This window comes from Vombatus ursinus, unplaced genomic scaffold (assembly GCF_900497805.2).
Source record: "Vombatus ursinus unplaced genomic scaffold, bare-nosed wombat genome assembly UNPS02004734.1, whole genome shotgun sequence".
Classification (NCBI taxonomy): domain Eukaryota; kingdom Metazoa; phylum Chordata; class Mammalia; order Diprotodontia; family Vombatidae; genus Vombatus; species Vombatus ursinus.
The window spans coordinates 64,247-89,621 of NW_020944512.1; the positions used below are offsets into that span (position 1 = coordinate 64,247).

At 37.5% G+C, this 25,375-nt stretch overlaps 1 protein-coding gene across 2 annotated transcripts in view; it reads left to right on the plus strand.

The window, feature by feature from the left end:
* Positions 1–238: 238 nt before the first annotated feature.
* LOC114027333 (butyrophilin-like protein 9) overlaps positions 239–25,375 on the plus strand; it is a 32,299-nt gene continuing 7,162 nt past the window's right edge. The window contains exons 1-8 of one of the 2 annotated variants that reach the window (XM_027841324.1): positions 239–368; positions 2,889–2,967; positions 11,088–11,205; positions 14,832–15,179; positions 16,045–16,326; positions 21,267–21,395; positions 21,960–21,992; positions 22,676–22,696. In XM_027841324.1, coding sequence (XP_027697125.1) covers positions 11,112–11,205; positions 14,832–15,179; positions 16,045–16,326; positions 21,267–21,395; positions 21,960–21,992; positions 22,676–22,696 — 907 coding nt within the window. In that variant the 5' untranslated portion in view covers positions 239–368; positions 2,889–2,967; positions 11,088–11,111. The remainder of the gene's footprint in view (positions 369–2,888; positions 2,968–11,087; positions 11,206–14,831; positions 15,180–16,044; positions 16,327–21,266; positions 21,396–21,959; positions 21,993–22,675; positions 22,697–25,375) is intronic. The other variant, XM_027841316.1, reaches the window with a different exon arrangement.

Below are 25,375 nucleotides of genomic sequence, written 5' to 3' on the forward strand. Positions count from 1 at the left end.
GTTCATCTTCCTTGTCTCCTGTAACTCCAGGAAGCTTCTAGATAACCTTTTCCCTCTAATGCCCCCAAAGGAATATTTATATGGTAATTCAATGTATTATTATTTTTTTTAATGAGGACAGGATGTAATGGGGACATTTCCTTTTTTTGTTCCTTTCTATCTGAGTTTTTGTTGGACATAGGGGAAGCAGTTTATTTTTTAAGATTAAGGTTACATAGGGACCTCTGGTCCCTTCAACTGCTTATTCAGTTCAGAAGAATTTGGTTCAGGCTGAGAGAATTCTCCAAAATCAGCTTCTTTGTTGAGCAAGTGGAGGAAGGGGAGACCTAGGATTTCACTACCATTTTGGATATCTCTCTGGCTGTCAGGTAAGGTATTTGTTCTCAAATCCTTTTAGATATAACAATAGGAGAGTGATTAAGTTAGATTTCTGTCAGTTGGCCTCAGTGGAGAAAACTGAAAGCCTTGGGCAGAAGTTCCTGAGAGGCAGATATGCTCAATATATGAGAGGCAGATTTAAGCTCAATATAAGAACAGATTACCTAACAATATGAGCTGTCCCCAAGTGCAATGCGCTATTTTTTAGGAAGAAGTGAGTTTCTCATTACTAAGAATCTTCAATAGGAAGCTAGACAACCACTCCTTAGGTATGTTATACATGACCTCTCTCAGCCTCCATTTCCTTATAGGTAAAATGAGGGTAACAGCAGCACCCACCTTGTGGGATGGTTTTGAGAGCAATTGAGAGAGTATATGGAATGAGCTTTGCAAAACTTGAAGTTATATATAAATGTCAGCTGTTATTTCTCAGTCCAGCTGGGAGTTTCTGTGATGCTGGGTAACTTTAGTAGCTGCTAAAAATGGGTATAGGCAGGAGTGTCCATGCTTGTAAGAGCAGATTGTTAAATTTTCAATGTGAGTATTTATACCTCAGAAATTGGCAATAGCTACAAATCAAGGCTTGATGGTCTGGATAGCACTAATAATACAGATTGAACTTGAAATAGGTGATTCTATTCCCAACCCCTCTCCCACCCAGAGCACAGTGTTTAAACATTTACCTACACACCCCTGTATTTGTTTTGTAAACAGTGCTTGAGCTCCTCTGGAGTAGAACAGAAGGCTTAGGGTATGAAGTCATCACCAGACTGGAGGTCTGGTGACTGGAGGATAATAATGATGATAACAACAATAACTGGCATTTATGTAGTGCTTTCAGGTTTGCAAAGTGCTTTGTATACATTGTATCATTTGAGTCTCATGATGCCTCTAGAGATTCTGACAACAAATTGTTTGGGTATAGGATGGAATTTAGGGAGGGAAAGGGAAGACCAGCAAGAGAAGGGACCTAAAGTAAAAGTCTTCTGTCTTACTTTTCTCTCAGTCAGCAATTCCAGAAAATTACCTTATGTCTAGAGTTTGTCAGAGGTAGGGAGATAGTCTAGTTGGGTCAATTAGTCAATAAACCTTTGTTAAACTTCAACCATGTGCCAGGCACTGTGCTAGAAGCAGCTGGTGACACACTACACAAAGTGCTGGACCTAGAGATAGGAAGATTTGGGTTTAAATCCAGTATCAAATACTTACTAGCTATGTGACCCTGGGCAAGTCATTTAACCTCTGCCTCAATTTCTTCACTTATAGAATGGGTGTGGGGCAGCTAGGTGGCACAGTGGATGGAGTGCCAGACCTGAAGTCAAGAGGACTTCCTGAGTTCAATTCTGGTCTCAGGCACACACTTAGCTGTGTGTCCCTAGGCAAATCACTTAATCCTATTTGCCACAGTTTCTCATCTATAAAAATCTGGAGAAAGAAATGGCAAACCACCCCAGTATCTTTGCCAAGAAAACCCCAAATGGGGCCATGAAGAGTAGGACACAACTGAACAACAAAAACAAGAAAGAAAATGGTTAATAATAGCATTTACCTCACAGGGTTCTTGTGAGGATCAAATAAGATAATATTGGTAAAATTACTTAGCCTGGCAAGTAGCATGCGATATGATATATAAATGTACATGTCTTTTCTTTTCCTTCCCTCCTTTCCCCCAAGCACTGAGGATGCAAAGAAAGATAAAAGACAGCCCCTGTTCTCAAGGAGCTCACAGTTTAATGGAAGCAATGTTGTAAAGAGGGAGGTATTTACATTCTGGGCCTCATAGCCTCTTCCCATTTCTGTTAGTATGACTAAGCAAGCCACTTAACCTCTGTTTAACTTAGTTTCCTCAACTACAAAATTGGAATATAATCTCCCCCAGCCACTTGGAGGCCTTCTATCTCCTTCTTAAACAGGATGCTGTTGGTGGTGAACATAATGCATTGGAAAGACATGTTATGAGTTGTGCTTGAGCATGGGCATGATTCAGAGACAATAATATTTCCATATTGTTTTAAGTTTACAAAGTGCTTTGCTCACAACAACCTCTGACATAAGTATCATAAATATTATTATGCCTTACAGATGAGATGACTGAGACTCAGAGACTGACCACAAAGGTCACTCAGCTAGAAAATGTCAAATTTTGGACTGGTTAAAGGGGTGTGACCTTATGCAAGTCATTGGAATACTTCCAGCATACATACCTTTCTGACAAGGGGATAATTGAGCAAATCAACAAAAATCGATGATGGAGAAACTTTGTTTGGAGAGGCCCTCCCCAAAAATCATTCTAATTTATTTCTCTCTAGGGTGATTTATTTCACCCAGCCCAGGCCAATGGGAAATTCAGGGTGGGATAATAGAGAGACTGCTGGACTCAGAGTCAGGAAGATTTGAGTTCAAATCCTGCCCCTGACATTTACTTACCATAGGACCATGGACAAGTCATTTAACCATCCTTATCTATTAAAGGGCGAAAATTATACCTGTGGCATTCTCTTTAATATTAGAACTAGCCAAAAATCGAATTGACTGCCTCTGGAGGTAGGGGAGTTCCTCATTTCTGGAGTTCTCCAAGGAAAGGCTCAGGTATGTTGTAGTGGGAATTCTTTAATTCTTTTAATAATTAAAATGAAAATTTTAATTAAATTTTCATTCCTTCATTTATTTTAATACTAAAAATACATCTCCTTAATCAATTAATTCAGAGCCTCTATTAACAAATTGGATAAACCTCTTTTCTCATAAGTGTTTATTCACCTTTTTCTCCTTACTGTCAACCTGGCAGAGTTTGATCTAAGAAAGACAAAGTTAAATTGTCCAAGTCCATGTTTCTATTTCTCTCAAGCCGATGGCATGCATGTGAAGCTACAGAAAAAGACAGAGCCTCACTAAGGGAGCCAGTCTAGGCCTGGGCTTGATTTCGGGGGTGGGGTACCCAGGTTATATACCTTTTCAACAGGGGCTGATATCACTCCATTATTGTTTTACCTCCCGACAGAGGAAATACTTCTTCTATCAGACCACCCTGCAGCCATACCAGACCACTCCCAGCCTTGGACTATTTAGACAGAAGAATCTGTCTCCACCTAAGACGGAGCAGAACACAGGAAACTTCCAAACCTTTGATTAAATCAATTCAGGCTTGGGTTGGGGTTTGGCCAGGATAAATGTAATGTAATCTCATTATCTCAATGTAATCTCATTATCTCAATGTAATCTCAATGTCAGTAATGACCTTCTGAAGAAGAAACTGAACTTTGGAAGACTGGGGCTAGGGTGAAGCTCTGAGTCTCCAAGATAATGATTACTAAAAAAAATCATTTTTCACAATATCAAACCCACTATTCTCCTAGGATAGGATAAAATAAACAACAAGGTTACTAGTTGCACTGTTTATTAATAATGTAACAAAAATAAAACAAAGGTAAATTGCACTAGATGACTGCTAAGGTCCCTTCTAACTTTGAAATTTCTGTTTCTGTGAGCTTTCAGGTTTCATCCTTTTACTATCTAAATAGAAAAGAGACCTTCAAAGAACCCTAAGCTGGAGAAAGACTCTCTAAAGACACTGGACTAAAAACCTTCTAAAAGAGCCCCAGCTCACAAAAACACTATTATATCTAATTTTTATTGATTTATTAGTCTTCTGACCTTGTATTTCTCCACATTATACCTCAATTGAGTATACCTCAATACCTTGTTGTGCTGCATCTTTCTCCTTAGCCTCCCCAGAATGTTGCTAAAGATTTCTCTCTGGACATAGACATAGACCTGCGAAGGAATCTAGAAACAGATTATTGTTGTTCAATTGTTTCAGTGATATCTGACTCTTGGTGGGAGTTAGATTTTTTTTCTTAAAGCTGGGACAATTTACTTTTTGCCCTGTGCAGTTTTCATTTATGATTTCTTGACACATAGCTCTGAAAAAACAGACTTAAAAAAAAAATAATGGTTTTAAAGGAGTCCAGTGATTCTCTGGACCAGCCCATTGTGTTTCAAATGGAATAACTTGACTAAACCTTTGTTGATTTACTACCTGAAATAGAAAAGTCTGAGGCTCAAAGTTTCCAATTATTATGATTTATTTACAAGGCTAGCAGTTGCCAACAAATCTGGTCTACTGACTCCTTAGTAGTCAGACAAAGGAGTGATTTGCAGAGCTAATTTTTTTTAACAGAAAAGAGGAATTACAAATTAAGTAATGCTGGGAAAATAGTTTTGACCTATTCGATTAGACAAGGTAGGTCAAGCACTCTTTTCTACCTCATCAAAAGCACTACACAGGTTGTTCCTCCAAAGTCTTAGTATGGCTTTAATCTATTAAAGCTGACTGGTAAGCTACTAAAGCTTAAGACTTTGTGTGTGCTAAGACTTTGTGTGCGTGTGTGTGTGTGTGTGTGTGTGTGTGTGTGTGACAGAGACAGAAAGTAACAGAGACAGAGAGACAAAGAGACAGAAAGAGACACATACAGAGGAGAGACAAAGATACACAGAGACAGAGAGAAAAAGATAGGAGACAGAGTGAGACACAAAGAGACAGAGAAATTCCACCCCTTGCCTCAACAATCTGTTCCCGTATTTTATGCCACAATCTTATTTCTTATACAGACACTAACTTGTGTAATCTTGAACAATTTATTTCATTTCTCTGGACCTCATTTACCTCATCTGTAAAATGGAGGAAGTTGAACTAGATAATTTATGATCTTAACATTTCCAACTATAACACTCCACAATTTTCTGTTGCCTTGGGGCTGTAATGAAGTAGATAAGAGAAAGTGAAGTGAGTTGTCCAAAGTTATCTAGCTGGTTCATAGCCAGACCTGAGATTAGAAGCCCAGGCCTCCAAACACCATAATGTTCTTATCTCTTGGCAGAATCTAGGGTATCTCCCCAAACTCAAAGTTTTTTCTAAGACTTGCAGGATTCTCTAAACACCTCATTTCTCCTCCTCTCTCTGATGTGACCACATTTCACTATTTTGGCACAGAAAAGAAAGGAAGGCAAGTAAAGAAAGACAATTAAGAAATTGTCATAAAAGAGAGAGAACACCCTGAGCCCAACATTGTCATTTATGACAATAAATCAGAAACTTATGATTTTTAGCAAGTTACTTCCTAAAGCACCTCTCTGAGTCTCAGTGTCTTCATCTGTTAAATGGGAGCAATAATATTTACAATACCTGTATCACCTATAACGAAAGCACTATGTAAACCATAAAGTGCCATATTGTTGTTCCTGGCTCTGAGTTTCTTTCCAGATCTTTTTCCTGAGTCAGACATTGAGATGAGCACAGTTAGTGATATCAAGTAAGAAGAGAAGTCAAGATACCAGGCTCTTTACTGCTAAAAAGTTCCATCCAGGTCCAAATTCTATGATCTTTTTAATCACTACCTGAAGTCTTTTTGTAATTGTCAGCATTTATTTTTAAAAAATCTATTTAGTATTTTATTTTCCCCAATTACTTGTAAAAACAATTTTTAACATTCATTTTTAAAACTGTGAGTTCCAAATTCTCTCCTTTTCTCCTTCCCTAACCCCTCCCTCAGTGAGAAGGTAAGCAATTTGATATAGGTTATACACATGTAGTAATGCAAAACATTTTTATATTAGTCATATTGTGAAAGAGAACATAGACAAAAAATGAAGAAAAATAAAGTTTAAGAAGTATGCTTCAATCTGTGTTCAGACACCATCAGTTATTTCTCTAGGGATGGATAGCATTTTTCATCATAAGTCCTTCAGAATTGTCTTGGATCACTGTATTGCTGAGAGCAGTTAAGTCATTCACAGCTGATAATCTCATGATATTGCTGTTACTTTTTACACAGCACATTTCACTTTGCATCAGCTTATGTAAGTCTCTCCAGGCTTTCTGAGAGCATCCTGCTCATCATTTCTTATAGTACAATAGTATTTCATCATAATCACACGCCACAATTTGTTCAGCCATCCCTCAATTGATGGGCATCTCCTTAATTTCCAATTGTTTGCCACCAGAAAAGAGTTGCTACAAATATTTTTGTACATATAGTTCTTTTTCCTTTTTGTTTTTTTATCTCTTTTGGGATACAGACTTACTAGTGGTATTGCTAGCTCAAAGGCTAAGCATGATTTTATAGCCCTTTGAGTATAGTTCCAAATTGCTCCACAGAATGGTTGAATCAGTTCACAACTCCACCAACAGTGCATTAAAGTCTCATTTTTCCCACATCCCCTCCAACATTTGTCATTTATCTTTTCTGTCCTATTAGCTAGTCTAGTAAGTATGAGGTAGTATCTCAGAATTGTTTTAATTTGTATTTCTCCAATCAATAGTGAGTTAAAGCATTTTTTCATATGGCTATAGATAACTTTGATTACTTCATCTGAAAACTGTTCATATGTTTTGATCATTTATCAATTGGGGAATGATTCTTATTTTTATATATTTGACTCAGTTCTCTATATGTTTTGGAAATGAGGCCTTTATCAGAAAAACTTGTTTCAAAAATTTTTTCACAATTACTATTACTGTTTCCCTCCATCAGACCCTGCACCCTGTTTATTCTATTCTCTCTCTCCTTTCACCCTGCCCCTCCTCAAAAGTGTTTTGTTTCTGACTACCCCTTCCCCTAATCTGCCCTCCTTTCTATCACTCCCCCCCCTTTTTATCCTCTTCCTTTCCTACTTTCCTGTAGGGTAAGTAAGATAGATTTCTATACCCAATTAAATGTGTATGTTATTCCCTCTTTGAGCCAATTCTGATGAGAGTAAGGTTCATTTACTCCCCCTCACCCCCTCCCTTTCCCCTCCACTGTAAAAGTTTTTTCTTGCCTCTTTTATGCAAGATAATTTATCTCATTCTACCTCTCCTTTTCCCTTTCTCTCAGGGCATTCATCTTTCTCACACCTTAATTTCTTTCTTTCTCTCTTTTTTTTTTTTAGATATCATCCCTTCATATTCAACTCACACCTGTGCTCTCCATCTATATGTACTCCTTCTAACTGCCCCAATAATGAGAAAGTTCTTATGAGTTACAAGTATCATCTTCCCACATAGGAATGTAAATCGTTTAAACTTTATTAAGTCCCTTATAATTTCCCTTTCCTGTTTACCTTTTTATGCTTCTCTTGAGTCTTGTATTTGAAAGTCAAATTTTCCATTCAGCTCTGGTCTTTTTATCAAGAATGCTTGAAAGTCCTCTATTTCATTAAATATCTATGTTTTCCTCTGAAGGATTATACTCAGTTTTGCTGGGTAGGTGATTCTTGGTTAAAATCCTAAATCCTTTGACCTCCAGAATATCATATTCAAGCCCTCCAATCCTTTAATGTAGAAGCTGCTAAATCTTATGTTATCCTGACTGTGATTCCATGATACTTGAGTTGTTTCTTTCTGGCTGCTTGCAATATTTTTTCCTTGATCTGGGAGCTCTGGAATTTGACTATAATATTCTTGGGAGTTTTCATTTTGGGATCTGTTTGAGGAGGTGATTGGTGGATTCTTTCCATTTGTATTTTACCCTTTGGTTCTAGAATATGAGGGCTGTTTGCCCTGATAATTTCTTGAAAGATGATATCTAGGCTCTTTTTTTGATCATGGCTTTCAGGAAGTGCAATAATTTTTAAATGATCTTTCCTTGAACTGTTTTCTAGGTCAGTTGTTTTTCCAGTGAGATATTTCACATTGTCTTCCATTGTTTCATTCTTTTGGTTTTGTTTTATTGTTTTTTGATTTCTCATAGAGTCCTTAGCTTCCATTTTCTCAATTCTAAGTTCTAAGGAATTATTTTCTTCAGTGAACTTCCTTTTCCATTTGGTCAATTCTGCTTCTCAAGGCATTCTTCTCCTTTTTGTCTTTTTGGACTTCTTTTACCATTTGACCTAGTCTTTTTTAAAGTGTTATTTTCTTCAATATTCTTTTTCTCCTTTACCCAGTTATTGACTTGTTCTTCATGCTTTTCTTGCATCACTCTTATTTCTCTTTCCAATTTTTCTTCTACCTCTCTTCTTGATTTTCAAAATACTTTTTGAGCTCTTCTAAGGCCTGAGACCAATTCATATTTCTCATGGAGGGTCTTGGAGCTTTGATTTTGTTATCTTCTTCTGAGCGTATATTTTGATCTTCCTTGTCACCATAGTAACTTTCTATGGTGAGAATTTTTTTTTTCTGTTGTTGTTTGCTTATTTTTCCAGCTTATTTCTTGACTTTTAACTCTTTGTTAAAGTGAGGATCTGCTTCCAGGTTATTGGCTCACTGCCCCAAGCTTCAGGGGTTTTGTGCAGCTGTTTTCAGAGCTACTTCTAGGGACCTGTAAGGTTTTAGTTCTTCCAAGGTGGTATGATCTAAGGAGAGACATGTTTACCACTCTCCTGACCTGTGCTCTGGTCTGTGAGTGACCACAAACACTCTTTTATGCTCTGGAACTGTGGTGAGGGTCCCTGCTCCACTGCAGCAGCAAGTTCTGATGTGCTCATACTCCTCCTCACCCTGGGACTACCACTCAAGATTATGACCCAGGTCAGAGTATGGGCAAAGTAACAAGAATCCTGCCTCAGTGCTAGCAGAAAGACCCCTGTAATCTCCTTTTGACCAATTGTTTAACTGCCCAATCATCTGTGGGCTGAGAGCTCTGGAAGCAGCTACTACCGCTGCTGATTCAGTGGCTCCCAGGGCCTGTTCCTGGTTTGTAGGGGGGCCTGTCTATGCTGGCATGGCCTACGCCGGACTGTGCTCCACTCTTACCCAGGCGTGACAGACCTTTCCTGCCAACCTCCTAAGTTCTCTTTGACTGGAAAATTATTTTACCTGGTCCTTTTGTGGGTTCTGCCACTCTAGGAACTGTTTTATGGCATTATTTAAAGGTATTTGAAGGGGTTTTGGGGAGAGCTCAGGTGAGTCACTGCCTTTTCTCGACCATCTTCCACTCCCTGAAGTCCTGACCTTCTTTTACTCAATAATCTCCAAACCAGGAATTCTGCAGATTACAATGTTAGAAGATTCTCTGTTCAGGCAGCCTATCATCAAACTTAGAGGGCAATACACAAATGGAAGAAACCCAGAGGTACCCAGTGAACTCTCACTAATCCATGGGCAGTGTTCAGTTTCTGGGTTATCCAATTCATTCATTTCCTGTGTTTCCCTTGTCTACATGAACATTGTGCTTCTCATCCTAAAGTAGAACAGAGCTGGATAGCAAACTTAAATTCTGCCATTTGACTATTGGAAACAGCTTACTCATGCCTGACTGATCGATTAAAAAAACATTTATTAAGTGCTGTTTTTGTGCATACAACTGTACTTAGTGATAGGGATACAAAGAGAAAAGTATGATAGCCCCTGCTCTCAAGGAGATACCATTATAATAGAGAGATACAATACATATGGAAGTTTCCAGTTGAAAAGATCAATGGAAAAGCTCTTGGGGTGCAATGGGCAAGGCAGATGATAATTCATATTCTTTAGTATCTTTTCCATCAATAAAACTACATATATTTCTGATGCCGAATCATTTGACAATACCAGGGACTCTTACGGTAAGTACTTTATTTTCCAAGACTTCAATAGTTGTGGTTGCTGAAAAGGTGGGCCTACAATACCCACAGAGGTAGTAGTCAAGGATGCACATCCACATAGGTTCCTTCCCTGGATAATAGCTGTGGGGGCCAATGATCAAGGTTCATTGCTATTCCCAGTGCTCTTGCCTTAATTGACTGTGGGTGGCGGTTGGGTGTGTCCAGCACTGAGTGGAAAAGAGATACAAATTGATGATTGGCAAAAGGCCTATTGATTATCTATGGATTTAAATTATTCCATTCAATAACAAACATTTATTAAATTAAATTATGGATGCTACCAATGTCCCTTTGACCATAAAGTTTAGATCAGTTTATATAAAACATTGACAGCTCTTTTTTATATAAAATCCAATAATGGTCAAGTTCTGACTAATCTCTCTATCCCAGGGCGTATATGAAAAGTATGCTAATTAAATAGTTTTTCTTTCTTTATCATAGGATGATAAGTTATAATATTGGAAAGAACCTTGGAGTTCATCCAGTCCAACCCCCATATTTTATAGGTGAGGAAATTGAGGCTCAAGGTCACATACGGACCGGGCAACAAGGTTGAGTAGTGGTCTTTCTGTTCTATCGCAGTGCCTCCCCTACCTGTAATTCCCTCTATGAAAGTGTTTCCCACAGCTCCCCAGATATAAGCACAACAGAAGAAAGACATTTCAAGAAACCTGCATTGTTGCATAGCTTTGTTTTGATGCTTTGTCTGATGTTCCAGGTTAAAGGGAAGTAGGTAAGAGGTTGGATTGAGTCAGGAATAGGGTTGGGGGAAGTGAAGTCTCAGGCATTTGGAGAAACTTCACTGAATTTTGAAAGGAGAACACTCTAGCCAGCTCACATTGTATTCTATTCTTGGCTGGAACAATGAGAGCTTCCTGTGGAAATTCTCAGTTCACCTTAATTCCAGGGCTGTGCATGATAATCACAACAATAATAATAACTCACATTTCTATAGTGCTACAAGGTTTACAGAGCACTTTCCTGAAGGTAGCCTTGAACAACAAAGGCTGGGGGAATTGAGGAACTACGATCAATGTTCAGGGCCACAGATGTTTAGAAGGAACTTTAGGTCAAAAGAAATTCAAGCACTGACTTTAAAGAAATGCAGATGAAACACACATCCTTCTTCTCCCCATTTTTTGTTCCAGGCATCCTATCACTTTTGACCTGAGATGGTGTATATCCCAGATATCTCTCATTCATCCCAGAGTTCCTCTCTGTTCAGTTGTCTCCTCTTCCTTCTCTATCTCGTGGAGCTGAATGCGGGTAAGATGTGTTATTGTCACAAAACAACCTAAATACCCCTCCTTCACCATTTTGTCAGTTTCACAATTCATTCTTCCTCCATTGCCCTGTCCAACAGTCCAAAGTTAGAAGGGTCTTCAGAACTGTAGTTTAAAGTGTGGGAGTCAGCAAGTCTCACTTAGGACATTTATATCAGCATTACAACCTATGACCATCCTTAACTAGCCCTTATTATATCATTCATTTGGTTAATGTATTGGCTAAATCATACAGTTACTCTATAATCTGCCCTTTCCATTGCCCTCATCAGTGTGTTTGTGGTTAGAAAGACATAGGTCATTGAATCTAGAGGCCAACAGACCTCAGACATCATCTATTCCAGGGGACAACAAACTATGGTCTGAGGGTTATATCTGATCCCCTGCCTGTTTTATACCACCCACAACCTAAAAATGGTTTTTACATTAGTGTAAATGGTTGGGGGGAGAGGGAGTGGATAGAGGCCCAGGCCTGGTGGCAGTAAGATTAATCTTTCTGAATTCAAATCTGGCCTCAGACACTTACTAGCTGTGTGCCCTGAGGCAAGTCATTTAACCCTGTTTGCCTCAGTTTCTTCATCTGTTAAAAAAAAAAGCTTGAAAAGGAAATAGCAAATCATTCCAGTATTTTTGCCAAGAAAACCCCAAGTAGGGTCATGAAGAGTCAGATATGATTGAAAAATGACTGTACAACAACAACAAAAAAGTTTTTACACAAATATAAGACCCTTGGCCCTTGGGTCATAATTTGTCAATTCTTGATCTAGTCCAACTTCCCTTATGAGGAAACTGAGGCCCAGAGATATGAAATGATTTGCCTGAGGACGTAAAGGAAGGAGCTAATGGAGCTGGGATTTGAACTGAGGTCTTTTAACTCCTGAAACTGGTTTTCTTTTTACTATGCCACATGGTCCTGTTGTTGCCCAACTTTCCCCTGTTAGAAACCTGATCAACAAATTCACACTAAAATGTTAATGACTAATAATCACTTAATATCATCAAACAGTTGTTCATTAAATTATGAATGACTTTGGTTCCAGCAACTTATGCCACATCAGTGTGAAAGTATCTGCATGCATGAAATGACAAATCTTTTCAAATTTTCAAATTATGCTACTTTTAGCAAGAGGAGTGACATCATAAAAGAGGTTAAAGTTTAAGGCTAGGACCCTTCAAGTAATACCATGAAAACAATCTTTCCCTCTCTTCCCTCAATTAAACACCTAACTGAAAATGGTATTGTGCTTGGAGTTACACAGAACAAATTACCTGATGTAAGCTTCCTAGGTGCTCAGTTTATGAAAGAAACACCGTGATACAGAGAGATATATGGGATACCTACCAACTGTTAAATACGTACCACCTGGGAACATCCCAGACAAACTATTCCAAGTTCAACATACTCTGAGGGTCCATATCCATGTGTTCACTTATACTAATTAACTGGAAGACACAATTAGTTCAAAAATGAAATAGCATAGGAAAAAACTAGAAAGACATGTCCTCCTTAATGTCCCCACTACATTCCTTCAGAAACTTTTTAGGGTTTCCCTTTCAACAAAACACTAAGAAATATCTGAGTCTCTGAGACTCCCCTATTTTTCTCAACTCTGAGAGATTATTTTTGGTCATATAAGCAAATGAACAGAAGGAGAAAAGCAAAGTAAAAAACCACCTTAGGTAGTTCAAGGTATGGCTATCCACCTCAATCCCATGTTCTAAATTCTTCCTTTTACTATGTATATAGAATGATATAAGAAGGGAATATGCAACTACAGTACCCACTATGTGCCAACCTCTATGCTAAGTGTTTTACAAATATTATCTCATTTGATTCTTACATAATCCTGTCAGGTAAGTGCTATTATTATCCCCATTTTACAGTTGAGAAAACTGAGGCAATCAGAGGTTAAATGACTTGCCCAAGGTCATAGCTAGTAAGTATCTGAGGTCAAATTTGAACTCAGATCTTCCTGATTCCAGGTCTAGCACTCCATCCACAGAACCACCAGCTGCCTAGTCATATATCTCAAGCTAAAAGAGACCTCGGAGGCCACAGAATCTCTCATTTTACAGATAAAACAATTGAGGCTCACGGATTTGCCCAATATCACAGGGTTAGTAAGTGTCAGAAGAGGATTTGAACCTAGATGCTCTGAACTCAGGGCCAATGCTTTTTCCATTGTACCAAGAATAGAGGTATGTGGTTAGCAATAATTTTGGAGTCACATATAAATAAAAAGTACTAAAGACACTATGAAAAAAATTAGTTATATTATATGATTGAATTCTGAGGTTCTGTTGGGCAAAGAGGAATTAAGGAAAGTCATCAAGTCTCTTCTAGTAGTTCTGGGAGAGTTTCTTAAAGAAATAGAATATCAGGAGATACAATATCTATTGAAGATTCACAGTATGTTGGGTGATGACTCAAGTACTATCTGTGAATAGTGGAGAAATAGGAGACGTGATCTTTGTGTTCATGGAACCTATATCCTACGGTATTTGGGAGGAGCATGCACATGGCCACGTTCCCCATACCCCATATGAAAAAAAAAGTAAATTAATTTGCAGCAGAGTAGGGTTGGGCCTAATTCTGGCCAGTCCTCTCATTGTTTTTGCCTGATATCGGAACGAAATGAGACTCTTACAACTTATTCAACAGTTAACAAAAGAAGTTTTACAATCATAGCAGAAGGGGAAGGGAAAGGAAGAAATAGTTATATAGCACCTTCTATGTGCCAGGCATTGCACTAAACAGGTTTTACAAATATTATGTCATTTTTATCTTCACAAAAATCTTGAAAGTAAGGTCCTATAATTATTCCAATTGTTACAGAGAAGGAAACTGAAGCAAAGTTTAAGTGACTAGGTTATTCAACAAAGATATTGTTGAGAAGACCCTGAGTTGGTTCAGCTGAGTAAAACAAATGTGTAGGGAGTTCCTTGTGGCTGTTTTGTACTTGATAACCAGGAAGTGATGTCAATAATCTGAGCCATTAATCCCTCAAACCAATCAAGTCTCAAAATGGTTTCAATGCCTATTAAGGAAAAACTAGCCTAACTTTTGGGAAGGAGGTGGATACTGTTTCCACTAGAGCAGTGTTGCACAGCATACAGCCCAAGGGCCCTTTATGGCCCACCAAAGTAGCCCAAAGGTGGTATGTTGTGCAGGCCTGCACTAGGGAATGTGAAATGCCAAGAGAACACAAATTAAATGAGTGATTGGTGCAATTCATAGGGATATCTTTGTAGAGGTGGGATTTTAGTTGGAGTTTTTAAAAAACTGAAAGAAACAGGTTGGTGAAGAGATGAAGAGGAACATATTCTAGGCAGAGAAATGACTTGTGGAAAAAAATGGAGGCAAGAATAGGTACATTATGTTGCAGGGACGGGAAAAGCAGGTTGGCCTGACTGGTTCATAGAGGGGTATCTGTGGGCATTTTAACAGATGAATCAAGGGAAAAAATCTGGTAGGAAGTTCTAGAAGGCTAGACTAAAGTGTTTGGATTAGATATGGTGAGAAACAAGGACACCTTGTAAGCTCTTAGGTAGAGGATTAATATTTGAAGTTTTTTTTAAAGCACTTGTGTGATGGCTTCTTTATTGCAGAAGATGGATTGGTGATTGGTCATAGAGAGCCAGTTCTGGCCATGGTTGGGGAGGAGGTGGAGTTTCCCTGCTACCTACCTTCCAAACGGAATGCAGAAGACATGGAGATCCGTTTTTTCCGGAACAAAGTCTCTGAAATTGTCTTTATCTACCAAGATAGGCAGGAGCTATTCAACAGACAAATGGTAGAGTACCAGAACCGGGCACAATTAGTAAAGGATTACATCCAGGAGGGGACTGTGGCCCTGCACCTTTTCCACATTATCCCTGCTGATGAGGGTCAATATGGATGCCTTTTTCAATCCAAAGACTTCTCCAACAGTGCTACCTGGGAGTTGGAAGTTGCAGGTAGGTGATCAATTTTCCTTGAAGAAGGGGGCAGAATGAGAGAAATTGATTTGAAACTCTTTTGAAAGGGAGCTAGGTTGATCATGGAGACATTTAGTGCCACTAAATGCAAGAGTAGGATTCTAAAGAAATATAAGACATCATCCCAAGTTTTAGGAAGGTCATAGCCTAATTATAAGAGACCTTCACCTCCACCCAATAATGCTCACATGTGCATGTATGTGCACACACTCACATACACACACAGAGTATGAGGTAAAACAATCACAAAGTAAAATGGATAGAAAAAGTGAACAAGTTAATGAAAAATAATTTATTAAGTGCTTACTCTGTGCCAGACATTGTGATAAGCACTCGGGATATAAATACAAATCAGAAAAACAGCTCTTAACCTCAAGGAGCTTACATTTTATTTGAAGAAGAAAACATATAGGGTAATGATGGCTAAGAGCAGTGTTTGGGACAGAGAAGTCAGAAGGATGGTGTTTGGAACCATCGGCATAGCTTTTTCAGGAATGGTAATGTTTTGATTGTGGTTCTCAGAGCTAGAGGTAGAAAGGGGCAGGGGGAGGAGGAAAGCATGCATGTACGATATAGAATGGCACAGAGATGGTTGGGAAGTAACTTGGTGAGTCTGGCTCTGGGCAAAATGAGATATTAAATGCTTGCCAATAAGGGTCCCAGGATGTGAGCTCAAGTTCCTAGTCAGTGCTAGAGGTTGGAAGGCAAGAGTGTGGCATCTTTAAAATGACCATGGAGTGATGTGGTAGATCTGGGCAAATGAATTTGATAAACTGTAGTGCAAATTGAATATGTGATTGTTGAGAAAAAAGTGAATTTGCTTGGATTTCCTTTGTTTCCCCAGGACTAGGCTCAGATCCACATATCTACTTTGAAGGTTTTGAAGAAGGAGGCATCCAATTGAGATGCAGTTCTGAAGGCTGGTACCCCAGACCAAAGGCGATATGGAAAGATTATCAAGGGCAACAACTACTCTCCCTATCAGAAGCTATAACCCAGGATGCTCAGGGACTGTTCCACGTGGAAATGTCTGTGGTGGTCAAAGAGGGAGCCCATAGCAATGTGGTTTGTTCCATCCAGAATACCCTCTTAGTGCAGAAGAAAGAATTTACAGTTCATATAGCAGGTCAGTGGATGGAATCATAATTTTCATCTTAATTGTCCTCATTTAATTAATAATTTACTTTTTTTTGTTTTTTTCTTTATTTAGTATTTCATTTTCCCTCAGTTACATGGAAAACAATTCTTAACATTCCTTTGAGCTCCAAATTCTCCCCCTTCTTCCCTCCCCAACCCCCATTGAGAAGGTAAGTAATTCAATATAGGTTATACACGTGTAGTTATGCAAAACATATCCATAATAGTCATGTTGTGAAAGAAAGCATAGACAAGGAAAAAAACCTCAAGAAAAATCAAGAAAGTAAAAAAAAAAGTATGCTTCAATCTGTATTCAGATACCATCAGTTCTTTCCATGGGGATGGGTAGCATTTTTCATTTTAAGTCCTTCAGAATTGTGTTGGATCATTGCATTGCTTAGAATAGCTGTATTCATAGCTGATCATCTTACAATTTTTCTGTTACTTTGTGCACAATACATTTCACTTCATATCAGCCATGCCAGTCTTCCTAAGTTTTTCTGGGAGCACCGTGCTCGTAATTTCTTATAGTACAACAGTATTACATCATAATCGCATATCACAATTTGTTCAACCATGTCCAAATTGATGGGCATCCCCTCAACTTCTAACTCTTTACCCCCAGAAAAGAGTTGCTATAAATATTTTTGTCTGTATAGGTCCTTTTCCTTTTTTTTTTTTTTAATCTCTTTTGGGATACAGACCTAGTAGTGGTATTGCTAGCTCAAACGCTATGCATGGTTTTATAGTCTTTTGGGCATAGTTTCGAATTGCTGTACAGAGTGGTTGAATCAGTTCAAAACTCCACCAACAGTGCATTAAAGTCTCATTTTTCCCACATCCCCTCCAGCATTTGTCATTTATCTTTTCTGTCCTATTAGCCAATCTAATAGGTATGTGATAGTACCTCAGAATTGTTTTAATTTGTATTTCTCCAATTAATACTGACTTAGAGTATTATTTTATATGGTTATAGATAGCTTTGATTACTTCATCTGAAAACTGTTCATATCTTTTAATCATTTATCAATTTGGGAATGGCTCTTATTTTTATATATTTGACTCAGTTCTCTCTATGTTGGAGAAATGAGGCTTTTATTAGAGAAACTTGCTTCAAAATTTTTTCAGTTACTATTGCTAATTGTATTTCATTCTATCCTATCCCCCCCTTTATTCTATTCTTTCTCTCCTTTCACCCTGTCCCTCCTTAAAAGTGTTTTGCTTCTGACTACCTCTTCCCCCAATTTGCCCTCCCTTCTACCACCGCCCCCCTTCATTCTCTTATCCTCTTCCCCTCTTACTCTCCTGTAGGGTAAATAAGATAGATTTGTGTATATTATTTCCACTTTGAGCCAATTCTGATGAAAGTAAGGTTCATTCACTCCCTCTCACCTCCTTCCTCCTCCCTTCCACTGTAAAAGCTTTTTCTTGCCTCTTTTATGTGAGATAATTTACCCCATTCTACCTCTCCCTTTCTCTTCCTACTAGAGCATTCCTCTTTCTCACACCTTAATTTTATTTTTTAGATATCATCGCTTCATATTCAATTCACACCTGCTCCCTCTATTGATATATACTCCATCTAACTACCCTAATAATGAGAAAGGTCTTATAAGTTACAAATATCATCTTCCCATGTAGGAATGTAAACAGTTTAAACTTATTAAGTCCCTTCCCTTTCCTGTTTACCTTTTGATGCTTCTCTCGAGTTTTGTATTTGAAGTCAAATTTTCTGTTCAGCTCTGATCTTTTTATCAGGAATGCTTGAAAGTTCTCTATCTCATTGAGTTTCCATTTTTTTCCCCTGAATAATTATACTCAGTTTTGCTGGGTAGGTGATTTTTGATTGTAATTCTAGCTCCTTTGCCCTTCAGAATATCATATTCCAAGCCCTCCAATCCTTTAAGGTAGAAGTTGCTAAATCTTGTGTTATCCTGGCTGTGGCTACTTGAATTGTTTCTTTCTGGCTGCTTGCAATATTTTCTCTGGGAACTCTGGAATTTGGCTATAATATTCCTGGGAGTTTTAATTTTAGGATCTCTTTGAGGAGGTGATTGGTGGATTCTTTTGATTTCTATTTTACCCTCTGTTCTAGAATATCAGGACAGTTTTCCTTGATAATTTCTTGAAAGATGATGTCTAAGCTCTTTTTTTGATCATGGCTTTTGGTAATCTAATAATTTTAAAATTATCTTTCTAGGATCTATTTTCCAGGTCAGTTGTCTTTCCAATGAGATATTTCACATTGTCTTATTTTTTTTCATTATTTTGATTTTGTTTTATTGTTTCTTGATTTCTCATAAAGTCATTAGCTTCCATTTGCTCCATTCTAATTTTTAAGGAATTCTTTTCTTCAGTGAGCTTTTGGACCTTTTTTCCATTTGACCAGTTTTACTTTTTAAGTATTCTTTTCCTCATTTGCTTTTTGGATCTTTTTTTTTTTTAACCATTTGTCCTAGTCTATTTTTAAAGTGCTATTTTCTTCAGTATTTTTTTTTGTGTCTCCTTTACTAAGCTGTTGACTCATTTATGATTTTCTTACATTATTCTCATTTCTCTTCCTAATTTTTCCCCTACTTTTCTTACTTGATTTTCAAAATCCTTTTTGAGCCCTTCCATGGCCTGAGACCAATTCATATTTTTCTTGGAGGCTTTGGATGTAGGAGCTTTGACTTTATTGTCTTTTGAGTGTATATTTTGATCTTCCTTGTCACCATAGTAACTTTCAATAATTAAGAGTTTTTTCCCCTTATTTGCTTATTTTCCTAGCCTGTTAGCTGACTTTTAAGTCTTTGTTAAAGTAGGGCTCTGCTTCCAGGGTGGAGGGTGCACTGTCCTGAGCTTCAGTTTTTGTGCAGTTGTTTTCAGAGATATTTCTAGTGACTTGTAAGTTTTCAGTTCTTCCAAGATGGTATGATCTAAGGAGAGATGTTTACTACTCTCCTGGCCTGTACTGTGTTCTGTGAGTGACCACAAGCACTCTTTTCTGCTCTGGCATTGTGATAAGGGTGCCTGCTCCATTGTGGCTGCTAGCTCTGCTATGCTAGAGCTCCTCCTTACCCTGGGACTGCCACCCAGAACTGTGACCTGGACTCGGGTATGGGCAAAGCAACAGAGTCCTGCTTCAGAGCTAGCAAAAAAGACCCCTGTAATCTCCTTCTGACCAGTTGTTCAATCCCTTTACCATCTATGGGCTGAGAGCTCCAGAAGTAGCTACTGCCGCTGCTGATTCAGTGGCTCCCAAGGCCTGTTTCTGGTTTGCTGGGGCAGGGGCTATGCTGGTGTGGCCTGCACTGGACTGCTCTCCTCTCTCACCATGGTGCAACAGACCTTTCCTGCTGACTTTCCAAGTTGTCTTGGCCTAGAAATTTGTTTCACTTTCTTTTTGTGGGTTCTGCTACTCTAGAATTTGTGTATTATCATTTAAAAAAAGTATTTGGAGGGGTTTGGGGGACAGCCCAGCTGAGTCCCTGCCTTTACTCCACCATCTTGGCTCTGCCTCCTTAATAATAATTTTCTTTTTAATTATCATCATACTAAAGCCTTTACAGAGTTAAGTTTACCTAAAACAGTGAGGGTGTTTGGGCACACCCTGGGAGAGCATTCCCATTTGACCCTTCCCCACTGCTCTATAAATACCTGCGTTTAAGTGCTTAATTACATATGTAACCACTTGGGGGAGCTTGTGAGCAAGTTTAGACATGTAGAATCCCAGAACTGCTGTGGTAGCATTGCTATATCAATCAAACGTGTATCTGAAGGTCCCTAGCAAGCTGCTGGGAGAATTCCCACTTTTCCCTTTCCCCTTAGAGGTTAGTTCTTAAATGCATAGGGAAAAGCCCTAAACTTCTCATAGAAGTCATGGTAATATTTATTGTCCCACATACTCAAAGTCTCCTTTACCTAAGGAGAGGTTTTCTTTTTTTCCCCTCTTCGGTAAGGCTTGTGAAAGTTAATACTGCATTCTCTTTCTCTGCGCCTTTTTGCTCCAGCCCCTAAACCATCATTGCCTGACAAAATTTGTCTCTCATCTCTGATATGAACAATTCCTATTCTCAGTGCTCTCCTACCCAACCCTGTCTATATCTGTACATTAAGGTATTCCCATTAAATAGCCTGGTTTTTTTGTTGGACAGAAATTTTTTTTTATCACATTTATTGGCTTAGGGAAGAAAGTAACAGCTGAGGGAAAGGATTAAACTTCCAAACCCCAAGCTGCCTTTTCAACAGCTTATTGGAGTTAACTAATAGCAGGGAATTCAAAAGTGAGGGTGATTCAGGCAATAAACAGAAAGGAGCTCCCCCTGCTCTATGGATAGGAGGAAGGACAGGGGAAGGAAGGGAAAGAAAGACAGTATGGTTTGGGGGTTTGTATAGAATGCCTGGTCATGATAGTATCTACCACACCAGATCACCCACTTCTTACTATTGTTTCTCTGTTGCAATTCTCAACAGTCATGGGGGTAATTTGACCTGATTCCCCTTCTAGCCCAGCATGGCTTCTTCTGCAGCTATTTGTGATAGCCTCACGTACTCCTTCTTACCACAAGCACCTTTAAACTTAAGGTTGGGGGCAGACTCCCAAACTTGAGAATGCTGAGTAACCTACCCCACAGCAGGTAGATTCCCTCCCCCATGTCTTTTGAGTCATTCTCTCTCTGTGGGCAAAGACAAAGGCAGGTTATATTCTTTAATAGGGTGAGAAATTTTGCAGCCCCTTGCAAAATCTGCTGAGGTATACTTTACCTTTGTAAATACACTCACATATACACAAATATACACACATACATGAAAACATACATACATACATACATACATATACATATATATATCACAATCTTCAAAATAAACATCAACACTTAAGGGAGCAAAGATGACAGTGATGTCAATCTTAGGTTAGTAATGATGACATATTGTTGAATATTACAGATGTATTTTTACCCAAAAACTCTGCCTGGAGAGGAGCATTCATTGGAACCTTCATGGGGCTAACTATCATTCTGGTGCTCTTCATGATTCTGGCATTCTATTTCTTCCGGAAGCAATGGAGATCCCAAGGTAAAATGGCAATCCCAGCTTTGGCCTCACTCATAAAAAAAAAAAATAAGGTGGTGTGCACCAGAAGTGCCTACAATGTACTATACAAAGAGGACAAAATACGAGAACAAAGTATGACAGTACTATAAGAGGTTATATATATATATAGAGGTTAGGCAGAAGGAAAATGAATTCTTCCCTTGAAAGAAGATTTAACCAGTGTGCTTTGGGAAAGGCTGTCTGGGTTACAGGAAACCTGGTACTTGAAGTCATAAAGAAGACAAAGATTACCTTTGGATATTTCAGTGCAAAAATTGGTTGCTAATAAACAGAGATTCTTAACCTAGGGTCTGTGAACTTAAAAAAAATTGATAACTGTATTTTAATATAATTTGTTTCCTTTGTAATTCTATGTATTTTATTTTATACATTTAAAAACATTATTCTGGGAAGGGGTCCATAGATTTCACCAGATTGTCGAAGGGGTCTATGACACACACAAAAAGTTAAGAACCTCTACTTAAAAGAAGAGCCTATGATGATCCAGAATAACTCTTTTTAAAATCTTCTCTTTCTTCTTCCTAGAAAAACTGAAGGAAAAATCAGAGAAGGAAAAAGGTAAATGGAGGCAATAAGATTTGGGATAGCATCCTCTTAAACGAGGAAAAGGAATCTTAGATATCATCTAATTCAAACCTCTCATTTCACAGATAAGAAAGCTGAGGCCTAGAGCAAGTTTATGTTTGTATAGATAATTAGTGACATTTGGTACTAGAAAGAGATGGCTATCAAAGCTACGTAAGTGGTATGGGAAAAGGACAAGGGTCAAAAATGAATTGAGTGGGCAAAGGCTATTGGGAGCAAGGTTGTTATTTCTTCTTTCCTTCTGTTATTCTTCTCACTAGGAGAACTGTTTTCTTCCTAATGTGTAGGCTATGACTTTCCAAGAAAGTAACGGAGCATTTGCCCAAGAGCATGAGAAACACACAAACAAACATATTAAGACTCTCATTGGACTCAAAATATTAAATCCAATTTTTCCAATATTTTGTTTAAATTTGTAATTTCCTTTTGTTGATCTTCCTGTTATTTTTTTATTAGTATTTGTTAGATTATATCACTAGACTGACCTCTAGCTCTGTTACTCTGGTTTTCGCGATTCCAGAGTAAGACAGTCAGCCTCAGTGGTCTTAATTTCTAAAATATCCAGCTGGTGGCTTGACATTACTGGGATTTGCTTAGGCTACTGTAAGGAGTTGTCTTATCTTGCTAAAATATTTTTCTTTTTATTTCTCTTTCAGGAAAATTCACAGCTGAGCTGGGTAAGTTCTTTACTTGTTGGACAATAAGTCAGAGAGAAAAAAATAAAATGGTTTCAGGTCCACTACATGAAAAAAAAAACAACAGGATGGCATTCTATGTCATTCTCCTGTAATCGTTCTATTATTTAAAACATTGATAAATCAATTAAATAGTAGGGACAGTTTTACCAATAGGTAATATAGCATCATTTGAGGCATTGTGAGCTCCAGGAAGTCTTTTCCAAAATATCTATCCATTTAGATCCTACTAGAGCTCAAATTCCATCATTAGAAAATAATTCCTTTTTGTTGCTGTATCCTTTTAAAAAATGCAAATATTTGATGAGTTTTGACAAAACGTCTGGGTGAGCATGACTCAGATCAATTTTCTTCTATCACCTCAAAAAAGGAAATGAAAATGTACCAAATAAATAAAGGAACAATAACCAAAAAGAGGGTTAGAAAAAATCTCAGAGGAAAAACTTTTCAGGAAAAGTAACAGAGAAATGAGTAAACAAAGGAAAAAGAGAGATCAGAGCAGCTAGGTGGCACAGTGGATAGATCACCTGGAGTCAGGAGGACCAGAATTCAAATCTGGTCTCAGACCAGATACTTGACACTTACTAGCTGTGTGACCCTGGGCAACTTAACCCCAATTGCCTAAGCATAAAAAAAAAAAAAAGAAAAGAAAAGAAAAGAAAAAAGAAAGAAAAAAAGAGAAAAGAAAAAGAGAGCTCAATGCAATGAATAAATACTGTGGGTAAAAGAAATCAAGGAGAAATCTACAGAAGAACAAAACTACAACAATCAAAGCTATTCCTTCAAAAGAGAGGCTGGAGACCTATCATATGAACCTCTATCCTGGTTCAGAAACTTAAAGAAATAAAGGAAGGCCTGATAATAAATGAAGAAAAATAAGATCTTTGAACAAAAAAATACAAGTGGACAAACAAGAGAATTGACACCTTAGAAAAAAAACAGGGCAAGTTTGTAATAAAACAGTGTTCTCTGGAGTAAAATGAATCATGTGGAATATGCAAATGTGAAGTTGGCAGAACAAATAATAGAGCAAAATGTTTAAAAATAGCAAAATTAGAAGAGGAGTTTAGAGCACTAAAAACCAAAGTAACACAGCTAGAGGTCAGTCTGGTGATATAATCTAACAAATATTGATAAAAATAACAGAAAGATAAACAAGAAGGAAATTATAGATTTAAAAAAGTATTGGAAAAACTGGATTTCATATTTCTAATCCAATCAGAGTCTTAGTATGTTTGTGTGTGTACTTCTCAGCTATTTGGAATTTTTACAAAACTTAAAGCATAAAAAATGATAATTAAATTCAGATCTGCAGAAAAGCTATGTGTATCTTTTGAAGATCATAATGCAATAAAAATGTATTCAAAAAAGGAAAATATGGACAACAATGTAGGTATAAATGAGAATTAAAATGAGATCATAAACAATTAGCAGATCAAAGAACAAATAATAGAAAACAATGAAATCTGCATTAAAAAGAATACTAACAGTAAGATAACAAAAAATTTGTGGGATGATGCTACGATGGTTCTAAGAGGATACTCCATATACCTAAACATATATATACATATGTATGTATGTATGTATACACACGCACACACACACAAATAGGAAAAAAAAGAAGCCTAACAAATTTAGCATGCAATTAGTAAAACTAGAAAAATAATAAATTACTATTTCCAAAACAATCATAAAAGAGATTTTGAAAACTGAAGGGAAAATGAACAGAATGGTAAATATTATCCAAATGAGCAAAACAAAAGAGTCATTAAAAATTCAGAAAAGGAGAAACTAGGTGGCTTAATTGATAAAACACCCACCCCGGCATCAAAGGGATTCCAGTTCAAATCTGGCCTCAGGCACTTAGTAACTATGTGACTCTGGGCAAGTCACTTAACACCATTGTCTCAAAAAAAAAAGTTTTTAAAAAAGTTCAGAACATCAAATTATTAAAACCAAAAATGATAAGGGAAATTTTGCATCAAATAGAAAAGAAACAAAGACAATTATCAGAAACTACTGTGCCAGATTATTGCCAACAAAACTAAAAGCTTAAATGAAATTAATTTAAGCGAAAAGCAAACCAACCAAACAAACACGATATCCAAATTTACAAAACAGTAAATAACCTAGTCTTACAAAGAAAACATGGGCAAGTCATATGTGAATAATTTCTATAGAACAAACTCCAGGACTAGTCATATTTATAAATGAATTCTATCAAACATTTAAAGAAAAATAATCCATGTTTTCCAAATATGATGGAAACTCCCCAACAAACTTTTTCTATGAAAGAGATAGCTAGGTGGATAGAGCACTGAACTTGGAGTAAGGAAAACCTGATTTCAAATATGGCACCAGACCCTGGGCAAGTCACTTAACCCATCCTATACTCAAAGGAGATGGTATTTGTAGAGCAATCTGAAAACCTTAAAGAGTTATATAAATTCTAGCTATTATTGTTATTATATACAAAATCTTGATTTCCACATCAGAGACGGTAAACACAAAAATAAAATTGTAAGAATACTGTAATGCATATCTATACAAAAATACAAAATAAAATACTGATAAAGAGTATGGTACTACATTATCAAAAAAAAAAAAAATTTCATTATGACCAAGCTAGATTTTTATTCAGAATGCAAGAAACGCCAAATT